This window comes from Platalea leucorodia, assembly GCF_965183815.1.
Source record: "Platalea leucorodia genome assembly, chromosome: 4".
Taxonomy (NCBI): domain Eukaryota; kingdom Metazoa; phylum Chordata; class Aves; order Pelecaniformes; family Threskiornithidae; genus Platalea; species Platalea leucorodia.
In genome coordinates this window covers 117,841,205-117,855,610 of record NC_138826.1, presented here as the reverse complement: position 1 = coordinate 117,855,610, position 14,406 = coordinate 117,841,205, and the positions used below count along the sequence as shown (strand labels likewise).

At 39.5% G+C, this 14,406-nt stretch overlaps 1 protein-coding gene across 1 annotated transcript in view; it reads left to right on the top strand.

Moving 5' to 3' along the window:
* Nucleotides 1-14,406, top strand: part of SEMA3E (semaphorin 3E) — a gene marked incomplete at its 3' end in the record, with an annotated part of 151,396 nt that overhangs the window by 69,967 nt on the left and 67,023 nt on the right. Inside the window, exon 2 of the mRNA XM_082308848.1 lies at nucleotides 10,136-10,296. Within this exon, the coding sequence (XP_082164974.1) occupies nucleotides 10,136-10,296 (161 nt within the window). The remainder of the gene's footprint in view (nucleotides 1-10,135; nucleotides 10,297-14,406) is intronic.

Sequence of the window (14,406 nt, the reverse complement as noted above, 5' to 3'; positions counted from 1 at the left end):
TGTGGCCCTCCTCTGGACCCGCTCCAACAGGTCCATGTCCTTCCTATGCTGAAGACTCCAGAGATGGACACAGTACTCCAGGTGGCGTCTCACCAGAGCAGAGTACTTAATGCCCTCTTTGCCTCAGTCTCTAACAGTCAGACTGGTCATCCTCAGGGTATTCAAGCCCCTGAGCTGGCAGATAGAGATAAGGAGGAGAAAGGAGCCCCAGTTATCGAAGAGGTAACAGTCATGACCTGCTTCGCCATCTGAATGCCCACAAGTCTATGGAGCCAGATGGGATCCACCCAAGGATACTGAGGGAGCTGGCAGAGGATCTTGGCAAGCCACTCTCCATCATTTTTCAGCAGTCCTGGTCAACCGGGGAGGTCCCAGATGACTGGAAGTTAGCAAATGTGACACTCATCTGCAAGAAGCGTTGGAAGGAGGATCCGGGAAACTACAGGCCTGTCAGCCTGACCTCAGTGCCAGGGAAGGTCATGGAGCAGATCATCTTGAGTGCCATCACGCGGCACAGACGGGACAACCGGGGGATCAGGCCCAGCCAGCATGGGTTTATGAAAGGGAGGTCCTGCTTCACTAACCTGGTCTCCTTCTATGACGAGGTGACCCGCTTAGTGGATGAGGGGAAGGCTGTGGATGTTGTCGACCTGGACGTTAGTAGGGCCTTTGACACTGTTTCCCACAGCATTCTCCTGGAGAAGCTGGCTGCACACAGCTTGGATGGGTGCACTCTACGCTGGGTTAAAAACTGGCTGGACAGCCGAGCCCAGAGAGTGGTGGTGAATGGAGTCAAATCCAGTTGGCGGCCGGTCACGAGTGGTGTTCCCCAGGGCTCGGTGTTGGGGCCGATCCTGTTCAATATCTTCACTGATGATCTGGATAAGGGGATTGAGTGTACCTCAGTAAGTTTGCAGATGACACCAAGCTGGGTGGAAGTGTTGATCTGCTGGAGGGTAGGAAGGCCCTACAGAGGGACCTGGACAGGCTGGATTGATGGGCTGAGGCCAACTGTATGAGATTCAACAAGGCTCAGTGCTGGGTCCTGCACTTGAGTCACAACAACCCATGCAATGCTACAGGCTTGGGGAGGAGTGGCTGGAGAGCTGCCTGGTGGGGAAAGGACCTGGGGGTGTTGGTCGACAGCCGGCTGGTGAAGGGCCTGGAGCACAAGTCTTATGAGGAGCGGCTGAGGGAACTGGGGTTGTTTAGCCTGGAAAGAGGAGGCTGAGGGGAGACCTTATCGCTCTCTACAGCTACCTGAAAGGAGGTTGTAGTGAGGTGTAGGTCGGTCTCTTCTCCCTAGTAACAAGTGATAGGACAAGAGGAAACAGCCTCAAGCTGCGCCAGGGGAGGTTTAGATTGGATATTAGGAAAAACTTCTTCACGGAAAGGGTAGTCAGGCATTGGAACAGGCTGCCCAGGGAAGTGGTTGAGTCTCCATCCCTGGAGGTATTTAAAAGACAGGTAGATGTGGTGCTTAAGGACATGGTTTAGTGTTGGACTTGGCCGTGCTAGGTTAATGGTTGGACTCAATGATCTTAAGGGTCTTTGCCAACCTTAACGATTCTATGATTCTATGATTCTATGATTCTATGAGTAGAGGGGCAGAATCACCTCCCTCGACCTGCTGCCCACGCTTCTTGTGATGCAGCCCAGGATACCGTTGGCTTTCTGCGCTGCGAGGGCATATTTCCAGCTCATGTCCACCTTTTCATCCACCAGTACCCCCAAGTCCTTCTCCGCAAGGCTTCTCTCAATCCCTTCATCCCCCAGCCTGTATTGATACCAGGGATTGCCCCAACCCAGGTGCAGGACCTTGCACTTGACCTTTTTGAACCTCATGAGGTTCACACAGGCCCATTTCTCAAGCTTGTCCAGGTCCCTCTGGGTGGCATCCCCGTCCCTCAGGTGTGTCAGCCACACCTCTCAGCTTGGTGTCATCCGCGAACTTGCTGAGGGTGCACTCGATCCCACTGTCTATGTCATTGATGAAGATATTGAACAGCACTGGCCCCAGTACGGACCCCTGCGGGACACCACTTGTCAGTGGTCTCCATCTGGACATCGAGCCATTGACCGCTACCCTCTGTATGCGACCATCCAGCCAGTTAGCTATTTGTCATATGCATGACAAAATTAGCTATCTAACACTGAAATGAATCAAAAAAATAAATGATCCATCACTCAGCAAGCAATATCCAGCTAAATGGAAATAGATATGGAATCAATATAGTAAGCTTACTTTAAAATCTTTGAAAATAAATGTTGGCTGAATTAACCTTATTAAATATTAAATATTATCATTAAAAGGATGTTGTGAATACATGGAAGGAATTATCCTTTAAATAATATTTTAACATTGGAATTATGAAGGTTTCCTCACATTCTGAGTTGATTCCCTGTCTGTTGTTTCCAGGTTCAGATAAAATACATGAGGAAAACTATTATTCATATACTGTTTCATACCTATTTATTTCATCTATATTGGTATGATTACCTAGCTCAAAGTTAATGAACTTAACTGGGGAAAATGGCAGATGAGCTCTGGATTAGGCCTTATATCAGAAGCCATGGTATTTTACTACTGCTGTAACGAAAATCAACAATAAGATCCAGAAATTGGTAGGGTCACATATATTAGTGTCAGAAAACAAATAGCACTTCAACATATACTACTGTTAAGCAGGTACTGTAAAAGTTTTCAGCTGATTTACAAAGATGTTTTCTTCTCACACAATCTGTAAATTGGCCATCATTACAAGGTTGGTTAAATTAAATACAAAAGATACCAAGATTTTATTACACTGCATTGAATTTCTTTTTAAGAATTAGTAACATTAAATTGAATATCAGATAATTTTTATTGAATTGGCGTGCGCTTCTAGAAATGCATGTTAAAATTGCAGTAAGCCCAGCTTGCATGAAGATCATGTGTGATGATTTTTAATTTAGTATACGCTGTAGAAGTTTCCAGCAAGAATTAAAAACATTATGAAATACTGTGGAAGCATACACTTTGGTTTTTCAGTAGGATGTAACATATCAATACTATAAGCCCTGGTAGATTTGTAATGGTTATATTTCTGTTTAGTAACTAAAACCAGATCAATTATAGTGGGACTGACTGAGTATGTTATTTTGCCAGCAGGGAAGGAAAACTAAATATTTGCTAGATGTAACAGAGTGTATATATGTCACAGTATATATGTGACATATAATAATTTGAAATGGAAATATCAAGGATTAGGACATGAGCTAACATGATTAGCTGTGTTAAAGACTTTCAAGTTCCACTAAAATTTTTCTGTCATAAGCTGCGTAGAATTAGAAGAAACAAAAATATACCCTATGATTTATTACATGTTCCAGTTATAGGTTTTTCCAATATTCTTAGCAAAAAGAGAGAAGAGAGTTTTGTATTGCATACAGATTGAAAATCTTCTTGTCTCCCCAAATGATACCTTTTAATTTCAGAAACTTTTGCCTCTGTAATTTAAACAAACTCACAGGGAAAGTTCTTTGTTTGAAGTTTTCACTATAATTTAAACTTCATCACTAGATCCACACATTTGGAGGAAGAGAACCAACCAAACAAAATTATTCATGGACTTTGCTGCACCAGCTCACTTCATGAAGCCAATTACATTCTCCAAATATAGCTAGATAGGCAATCTCACCTGCTGTTAAGAGCAGAGGTTGAATCATGTGAGAGTAGTTAGGGACTAATGGGTTTTTGCTTGTCATTACTAGACTTTGCTTTCTGTCTCCTACCCTGCCAAGTTTCTGAGGCATCTGCCTGGCAGCCGCACAGATAAAACCTCAAGCAGTGAAAGTTCATTCTTCAGTCTCCCTCACAGCCTTTTATCTCCTACTGATTCATGTTCCCCAAATAAGATACTAAAATATCTTAAGAACTGTGTTTTAAAAGTATAGTGGCAACTTTCAGCATTACCACTACCAAGACTTTTTAGTCAGTTTGCTATTTGCAATTAATTCTGCCTTTAAAGTTCTTGGCTCTGATTTTGCTAGCAAACTTCATGCAGCAGCATTGACTTCAGCCATCTCTGGCCAATTTGCACTGTCGCCTTTTCTGGTGCTCAACTGGTTCAGTTGCTTGCTGGTCCACCTGAGTTAGCGTATCCTTACACTACCTGGCCATCACTATCATGGCTCTAGAATTATTTTTGCAGCAATATAGATGACTGATGACTGTGAGCACAGGAAAGTAAAAATTGCTAATGCATTATCTCATATTCAGCAGCATATTCAGCAGTTGTTTTGGGTGAGTTTTGGTCTTCATTTTTTTTCCCAGGGAAGAAAACTTTTCCCTCCTCTTACCAATTTTATATGGAATATTGCCAGTTAGAGGTCTTAACCTTGTCAGAAAGATCCAACCACTTGTAAGATTATATTTTTGTCCTTGTGATGGATGAGTCTTTAAAGTATCCTTGAACAGTAATCTGCCTTAAAGTACTGGTGGTTTAAACCTGCATTGTCTGATCTTACTATTAACCTGTAGTTCATAAACTGGGTGACAGATATTTCAGGCTCTCCTCTAAGCCTCCTCTTTGCTTTTCCTTCTTTTTGTTTTTGTCCCTTTCTTGTCACATGTAAGCAGATTTTGGTTAGCACTTGTCAGCTATATAACAAAAAGCCGAATTAACTAAAATTACATAAGGCTCACCAAATTCTTATAAAACTTGTTCCACTGTAACATTTATATTCCAGGACTACGCTGATAATTGGAAACACAAAATGTTATTCAGGTGTTTGCATTTCCTAGACTTTATATCTGTGGCCTTTTACATTATTGATGGGGACAGAAGGTAACCCCAGTCATTACCTCTTCCTGTAAAGCAGCACTGAGACGTCCACCTTACGGACTCAACATGTTCAAAGTGCCAAACTCATTTGTCAGTGTCCTGCATCTGGAAAACATCTTTGCTGGAAGAATGTTCTGCAGAATGAAGTAGTGTGGGGGGGTGAGACTATATTTCTGTAGAATTTAAAAGGGAAACCAAAGATTTTTATGAGGGCAAAAAAGGGCAAAAGCAATAGACTTGTGCAGTTGTGATGATGAAATGCTGTGAAAAACAGAGCAGAGCAACAACAGCTTTTACGCTCCCTAAGGAAAAAAAAAAATCTATAGTGATATTTATCTATATTCGAAGTTCAAAGTTGTATCTTATTCACTACATGCTTAATTGCTGAGAACATCTTATACAGGAGAACTCACTGTACTCTGACTGCTGTGGAGCAGCAATGAGGATTTTGCATTTAATCTCCCAAGCATATTTTAGTTATCAAACATTTATATTAAAAAAATAAAATTGAAATAACATAATAAAAGGGTGACTTCATTCTTTTTTTTTTTTTTTTTTGTAATAGAAGAAATGGCTGTTTTAACACAATCTTAGAAGGTTTAACACAATCTTAGAAAGATTTAACACAATCTTAGAAAGAATCACATACTGATCATTAAAACACCCAAGAAATCAGCTATTATGAATATAATTAACATTGCTTGACAAATGGTTAAAAGAATCCATTTTGTCGAAGAGGATGTAATGTGAATATATTCACCAAAGTAGGCTTGCTGTAAGAGAAAGTGTGGTAAGTAAGATCAGTCTGAATATTTGCCAGCAAGCTCTGGCAGACAGATAACAAACCTTCAAGTTTCTCAGCATTTCAAACAGCAAGAAATAAGATTTGTTGTCTTAGGAAATGTAACCTGTATGTCCAGACTTACTTTAAGGCTTTCACAGGTAAGTGAAGTGCCATATAGGAATATGTGAATATTGAAGCAGTCCTTCCTTTGTTGAGTAAAATATTGTTTGTACTGTAATAATGTAGTTTTAGTTATGGTGTTGAGCTTTTACATTAAAATGGAAAAACACTATAGTACAAAAGCTGAATAACAGTTTCTCAAATTTGGGGATCAGTACATCGAGGCAACTTGAAGCTCTGTTTTTATCAAAAGGTAGGAGTAGGAATGGCCTTTTTTGTCCTGTGTGTTGCGTACTACCAGTATATTCTCCCCGAACAATTCATCCTCTTTTTCTTTTGCCTTTTATTTCTTTATACAAGATCTTTATAGAGGGAGGGCTTTTTGTCACAAAAATCGATAGAAACTCCAGAAAAGGAAGGGTTTTACTCAACTGAAATCTTTAGCCGTTCCCATGTGAGAGAGGAGCTGAGTGTTTCTAGTCCATGTGTTAGAACAGTTTATATACTTTATCCACTGTTTAATATAAAATGCGTAGACTATTTTGAGCACTAGAACTAGAACTTCTTTCCCAGAAAAGCAATTTAACTACTAAATTAGAGTCATGCTACTGCTTGTTCATTCTTCCTGAAGCTTGGCTATTTCGTTGCACAGCTTCAACAGGAAATGGAGAAAGCATCCATCCTTCCCTACCAATCTAGTAGCTAATAGCCTGTGATTAGACCTCTTTATGGAAAGAGAAAGATCTGGGTTTCAATCAATTTAGAAAAGGAAATTGAACTCATGTTTGCTATTTCTCAGGTGACCGATTTAGTCACTAGAATATTTTAAAAACATTAGGCAGCACTATATTTTCTCTGGCCAGGCTCTTGAAGAAAATTGCAGTTGCACCAGATCTTGTAAGTATGCTAGATGTGCTCAGCATAAATGTAGCTATTAAATCCTAGTATTAGGTAGAAGAACAGCCTCTTTTTGAGTTACGCTCAAGTTTAGGCATGATCTAAAAACTGAATTTTTCAAATTAAGGGTGTGAGCATGACCAGGAGCACAACTCTTGACACCTTGAGGATTCTGTAGTCACAAGGTGATTCTTGCAAGCATAAACTTCTTCAAGGTAACTGAGGGTAGATTTGGGGGAAAATTGCTTTGAGCCTTGAATTTAAGCATGTCACTCCCAACTGTGCCTTGATTTAAATGACTCAGGGTATCTCAACACTGCAAAGTGCAACGATCCATGAACTAACAGTTCACTAAGTGAGTATCCAGGCTGTGCAACCGGTGGCTGCAGCAGCTCAAGTCTGGAAGCAGTACAGCTGCATTCCTGCAGCGCTACATCGAAGCCAATCAGCTTTGCTGTAGGGGCATAGCACTACATGAATGACGACGTTCTACTACTTCAAAACCCGGGTCATTTACATGAAGCTAGATCATGGTGAGATTCAGTTGCCTGGAAATGACAGGCATCCAGTGCCATTTTAGACTCCCTGATATCCCACCCATTCTCCTGGCATTCAGAAGGTGCCATATCCTATTTGCCTACACTATCCTAATATCTCAGATATCCTACAATGTCCAGAAATCCTAGTACCTTTCAAAGGAACTACATAAGACTAGTATATGTGTGTTTCAGGAACAAAATCACTCCCCAGGTCCCACTGCTTGGTGTTTTCCAGCCCTTCCAGATGTCAGGTTCACTTCTGTGCTTGTCTCTACACCCATGGCAAAAACATGCCTGTATACCTGTGCTGGAGGTAGTCCTGGAAATCTCTCTTTTTACAAGTTTGATCTTGAAAGGTGTTTAATATTCTCAACTTTCATTTAAGACAATGAGAGTTGCAGGTGTACTTGCCAGGACTGAGTCTTACATGAGTAGTTACCAGTTTATGTGATCAGGCAGAGGACTGTTCATTGTGCCTTTTGTTATTGAGAACACGTGAGTGATATCGCTGATCTATGTAAAGAAATATTTTCTCATTTATGAAAAATTTGCCTTCAGGACAACATGGAAATTAATCAGGGGAAGCTACTACAGTATCCTTTTGTGGCTTGTATATAACTAGAATTTAAAATGCAATTCTTTTAACTCCAAGACTGACTGAAAAATAAAATATATCGGATGTTTTATATTCTTGCAAATAAAAAGTGGCTTTATTTAGGACAAAAAGAATATTTCTAGTTCTGCTTTCATTCCGTTTCTAATCTGATCGCAAACAAGCAATGTTCTTCTGAAACAGCAAACTGCTGGATTTGCTTGGCAAGAGAAGCTTGCTTTGAAAGCACCATTTCCACACTGCTATGCAGTTTTGTGCTGAGTGTATCCCTGTTAAAAAATGTATATATGTCCACTGGTCAGTACACAAAGGTTATACAAAAAAGGCTCTTGCTCTGTTCATCACGATGCTCCTCTCTTTGACTTAGTTTTTCCATTTGTTAAATGAGGCCGATCACACCCAGGTACAAAGTGTTTTGACCTCTACTGTTAAAAATGTTATGGAAAGCCTAGATATTAATATTACTCTCCACAGCTATTTAATCAATAGATTCTTTTTGAAGATAGCTCAGGAAATAAATTGGTTGTGAGGCTGAATTTCTAGTACGACTCCTTTGACATAAATTTTATCATCTAGGGAAACAGCTTTCAGAAACCAGTTGCTTTCAGCTTGTGTTGACCTGAACCAAATCTAGTCAACAAATGGAACAAAACATATTTATCCTATTACTAAATTCCATTATCATCACACAAACAACATAAATAACAATTTAAAAGAAAAAAAATTGTGGCAAATTGTTGGATTAAATTAATATCCTCAATGAATACTAAATTTTTTGCCTTGGCTGAAAATATTTGTTCTCTTTTCTATACTTTAGGATATAAGTAAGGTATCTCATGAGGAAAATTGGTCGTGTTAGATCTTTTTCTGTGTAAGGTAAATTTGAATTCAAATACAGAATTCAAATCTTATTGGTTTGGAACACCCTTTTCTCAGGGAACACAGGATAAATTTTTAAAAATTATTATGAATTTTGGTGGTTTAATATTTGAGTACCTTATGAAGCTACATTCTCAGGTTAAAGATATAAATCAATTTCTGAAAATCACAGCGTATATGGATGGCATATATGCCATCCCAAGTGGATGCCCTAGTGATAGACCTGTGCGAGGACTTTCTCTGATATGTAGGACCAGTCCTCTTGCAGAAGACCAGCTGTGGCCTCTATGTGGCTGACAAGGGCAGTATGGATGAATGAACGTAACTGCTGGTGTGGCACACGAGCTGGAGCCTCTGTCCCAAACTGGATGAGGGTCCATTTGTTGTCTTCACTAGCTCTGGGACAATCCCACTTCTTCCAGCATCAGCTGCTGAGTCACATTCAAACAGTTGGGAAGGTTATGCTTAGGGATAGCTGTGAGGATAAGCTAAAAAGAATTTAGTTGCTTTTACCAAGAGTGATTTTTGTTTCTTCAAAATAAAACCATACACCACAATATAGACACAGAACATAGTTCCTTTCCTGCAGCCCCAGCTCTGCTGTTTTGGAGGCAGTCCTAAGGTACTCTTTGTAATGACTTCTTTTGAGGCTTTCTGACAGCAAAATGGTTTCCAGCCTCTCTGGCCTGCTCCGAGCCGGGCTTTGTTCTGCACCATCTGCTCGAGAGTGCAGAGAGACCCCTGTGCTTGCCTCTTCCTTCCTTCCTGAGGCCCGATTCCAAGTTTCTGCAACATTACCCAGGATGAATTTCCCTTTCTCTGTGGAAGTGACTTTAGCCTGGGTCACGTGCAGCTAAGCCCCAGCTTCCCTTAACTGGCCAGTGTATTTCTTGACAAAATCAGTAATAGCTTGGAAAATTATGAATATGCATTTTACAGATTTGTTACTGTTCTCACTGAATTTAGTGACAATACTTTCAGTAAACTGAGTGAAGACAGTGCTGGACTTAAAACAAGCAACTCCATCACCCCCCAAAACAACCAGAACAAGGTTGTGCATACAGTAAAAACCTGCAGTTTGACATGCCTGAGGGAAAGACAAGGAGACAATTGAATTTTTTTTTTTTCAGTTTCCACTGGTTCATTAATTTTTTCTCGTTTGCAGTTCATGTCCTAAGCAGAAAATTTTCCTTTTCAGAAAATATTAAGGAGAAAACTTATTATCCCTCTTCCCCATGTCATGATATATTGAGCACAAAGATTATGATGTAAAGATTCATACACAAACCTCCTGGAGAGCTGGCTCATTTTGAAAATTGTCCCCAGGTGTTTCGCATCTCTTTCTTACTCAAAGATTATATGATTAGCATTTTAATGTCCCACAACTTCTTGTCTAGTTCCCTAGGAGGATATGAAAATGAAGCCATGAAAGCTAAGCTGTTTGGTATTTATCACACACACTCTGATTGTATTTCAGAGCTCTGGGATTTAAACAGGACATCGGTCTTTCATAGCCCATTTGGATATCTTGGTCTTCATATAATGCTGCTGGATGAGTATCAAGATCGACTGTTCGTGGGAGGAAGAGACCTCTTGTATTCCCTCAGCTTGGATCGAGTCAGCGACAACTACCGAGAGGTGGAGTAAAAAGTTATATATATTAGTTGCTTTGTGTCATAATGTGTAGCATGGAATATCAGAGTTTGCATGACTGGAAATGAGATAAAGGAGTTTTTGTAGATGTTTTGTGCACAAATTTTAAGGTCAAGTTTATATTTAAGAAAAATATACTAATTACCATTTTTTCCCCAGTAATAACCCATAAGGGTCACTGTAGGTGAAGAGGAGGGGTTTATTTCTCACATTTTTTTCAGCATGTTTACTGATGTTTAGAGCATCTCACACTTTGTGCATACCTGATTTCTGTATCTCCACTTTATCAACATATAATTTCTCCCTTGTATTTGTGGGGGACTTTTCCACAGCAAAAGAGAAAACGTTAAAAAAAAAAATTAGCACATAAACTATAAGAGGTATTTAATAGCAACATAAACCATACAGCTGATTTTTAGCCTTCTTTAGAAACTGGATTTTCCATTGGCTTTGAGCCAGAGGTGTTATTAAGTAGTTCCTGAAAGTGGCATTTGAAGTCTACTCAGTAGTCTCTGGGAGAAAGGTGGTTTAAGGCATAATCCTACCAGAGAGACTGGTACATCATAGAAACCACAGCTGACTGGCAAACTGGCAACTGAAGTGGAAAGGACGGAGTTTGAGCTGATATGAGCCTTGGCTTCCTTACTCACTTCTGCCCTTGGCAGCTAGGATTGGAAACATGCGGTGGCAATGGAAGCTGGAGGAGCATTGCTCCTGCCTTAACCATCTTGACTGTGGATAAATGATGTCTTGAAATGTTTCAGTGTTTTCCTTACCTACTTTTTGAAATTTCCCCAAGGTATTTTGATATATTTTCATTCATTCTCAAATTAGTAAATGAATGAAAAAGTGAGTAAATAAAGCCCCTCTGGAGAAATATGATTTTGTTGATTTCCACACTGCACTGATCACTGCTGTTTCAAATTCTTTTCTTTCTGCCCCCTTGCTGTAAGTGAATATCACTATTCTCATGCCAACACCCTGGTCAACTTTACCATATGCAACCTTTCTTATCTCCAAGTGTAATTAGCATGTTCCTCTACTGTGAACAGATATAATATGCTTTATCCTTTTTATAAACAGTTTGGGAAAGGCAATTCTAGATATGGGGAAATGGATATACTCAGGGAGGCCACCTGAGAATTTATCTACATTAAAAAAAATAAGATATATTTTTTAACTCCTCAGAGAGCAATGTTACATACTGAGCTTTGCTCCTCCACAGTGAGATATGAGTTAACTCCTCTTCCATTTGATAAAAATTATTAATCTCCTATGACAAGATATTAGAGCTCAGGGATATGAAAACATTTAGGAAGAAGTTGTTTCTATAAAATAAGGGATTTTTTCCCCTCTCTTCTTCCCCTTTTGCCAGTAAATCTGTATGAGGAAAGATGACAGGACAGAGCACTTTATGCTTCTGTCCAACCACCATTGTCCCATGTGGACACACTCTTGAAGTTTGTTGCTCTCCTTCTTGTTGTTTTTAGATGGAAGATCAGCCATTTACTCTGAAACCATAGTCTCTGTCTTGAGACCTGTGTGCAGAGTATGACAAATTAATGGAAGCTCTTCTTGCCTGCTTGCCTGCATTTATGATGTGCAAAAGATGAGAAACTGGAATAAATGGAGCTTGACCAGGCAGTTTAGAAACATGACCTCACCGGAACTTAGCTCCCTTGAATAGAAATGTCATGACTCTCTTCTCTTTTCCCAGTGTTCACTCAGTGCAGATCTCATTCAGTGATATCTAGGGAAAACTTGGCTGTCCCAGAGCACTATCCGCAAAAGTGTGGAATGAGACATTTCTGTTATACGAGAGCTTAATTACTGATATACATGGGGGGAAGTTCCTGGAATTGAGAGACTGGTTGATTCATTATTACCAAAGTTCTTCATTAATCTGCCTTTAACTGTGTGTTCGTTAGCCTTTGACCTTTTTTTTCAGACTGAAGACTTCAGCTTAATTAATCTAAAACACCAGTTATAACATAGTGAAAGTATAAGAGTGGAGGAAAGTTCCTGGGTTTTCTTCTCTCTCTGGTAACCAGGATGAGTCACTAGCTGCAAAAGAGATGTTTCATAAAGTTGGTAGCTTTGGGGCAGATTCGCATATATCTTTTTCATATTATGTGTTCTAGAAAAAAGTTTTAATTCATTGCCATCCCTTTTTCCACAATTTGGAATATGAATATGCTCTCTAAAAACCAAAGTAAAACCCATTCCCAATCAGAGATGTGTCCCTTCTGCTGTAAAATGATCCAGTAATTCAATTCTAGCAAGCATATTAGAAGACCCCCCCCAAAAAAACAACAAAATGCTTAGTGGACATAAAATGCTTTTGCATTGAGACCTATTGACTGCCAAAGTAATCCAGCATTTCCAAAAAACTCAACTTGTGATGCATATGAGGTATGCATCCTATAAATCTGCATTTAATAGACTATATTGTTCCTTAAGGTTCAGTTCTCTTCAGCTTTCAAATGCAAAGCAGTACTCTGAAGTGTAGATTATAGCTTTTTCACGTAAGCTATTAGCTGTTTGTGTATATATCTACCAACATTATGTTAAGCACATATTTTCCTGACCACTTTTCACATCCAGTAAAGAAAAGATACATGCAAAATGGGGAAAATCTTTCAGGGAAGAAAACTACTACTGTCATTCTTGCACTGGTTGGGGAATCCAGAGATTCGGGTTGAGCTCTCAACTGTGGCATAGACTTTCCATGTCATCTTGGACAAAGACAGAGTCTTACTGCTGCATTGGTCAAATTATATTTCCTCTGCCTACTTTTCATTTTTTGTACAATTTTTATCTCTCCTTTCATATAATACACATAGAAATTTTCTTGCTTAGAGTATTTAACATATCTTACCATAAGTTTTTGAAACAAAGTTACTCATGTACTTTGGTTCTGTATGAAGAATGTCCTAACACTGACAGTAGCATCAGGGAGATTATGAAATGTGGATATCAATATTTACAGAGAATTAAAGCCATATAAGTACTTGAAACCTTGTGCAAAGCCAAAGCTTCGGAGGTACCCTCCATGTGACCTTTGCTTTCCCTAGAATCTTATTCCCTTTGACGCCACCTTTGGAATCAAACTTCGCACATATTTGGGATTTGATCCAAAGTCTTTAAGGCTTGTAATGATCTAACACACTGATAGAGAACTTTCTTTGATATCTGGTGCCAAATTTATTTTAAAAAGTATTTCAGTTCATTGTAATTGGTGCCAGAGCAGATCTTTGTTGACAGCAAGCTTGAACCAATGCCAGTAGTTCACCACCACTGATCTAACAGCTCATACAGAAGGATGACATTTGGTTCTACTTTTCATCTCTTGTTGGAGTGAAAATAAACTGCACGCCTATTTGTCCACAAACTCCTTACAGGTACTCTTTATGCCTAGCTTCTGCTTCAAAGGGGTCATGAAGGCCTTGCTCTCAAGAGAAGCCTTCCTGCTTCTATAAATAGGCTTGTGCAGGAAGATTTCAATGTGCTGTTTCTGGTCTAGTACAAGATAGCTCCAGATTAGGACTTAGGTCTCTGTTGTAATAAACTACAGAGCCCTTATAATATATCCTGCCTCTGGTGAAGCTAGCTATAGTTCCACTCCAGAGCTGGCTCAACACAAGTCTTCAAGAGCAGGGCTTGCTTGTATCTCCTTTGAAAACCATGTAGGAATGTACATATAGTCAAATTGAAATAAGAAGCACATAATATAGCAGTGAATTTGATTATCCATTGGAATTACCTCCCAAGAGGCAAGGTGGCTATGTATTTGTTGAAACATATATATAATATCCAGTCATAACCAGATATTTTTGCAGAGTTTGTGCTTCAGCCAAACACCAGTTATGTGTTAATTAAGCACTATTTATTGACTTAACCCAGGGATGCGATAGTTGAAGTGCTTAATTGTTCTGTCATATACTAGAGTTCAGACTAGCTCACACAGTAGTCTATTTTGGCCTGAAGTGCTATAAAGCTCATATAATTTCTTGAAATTAGTTTTCGTTAGACATGCCATCCTGTTTTTTGAGGCTAGTAACTGAATAGGGAAGCTGTTTGGAGACACTAATTAGC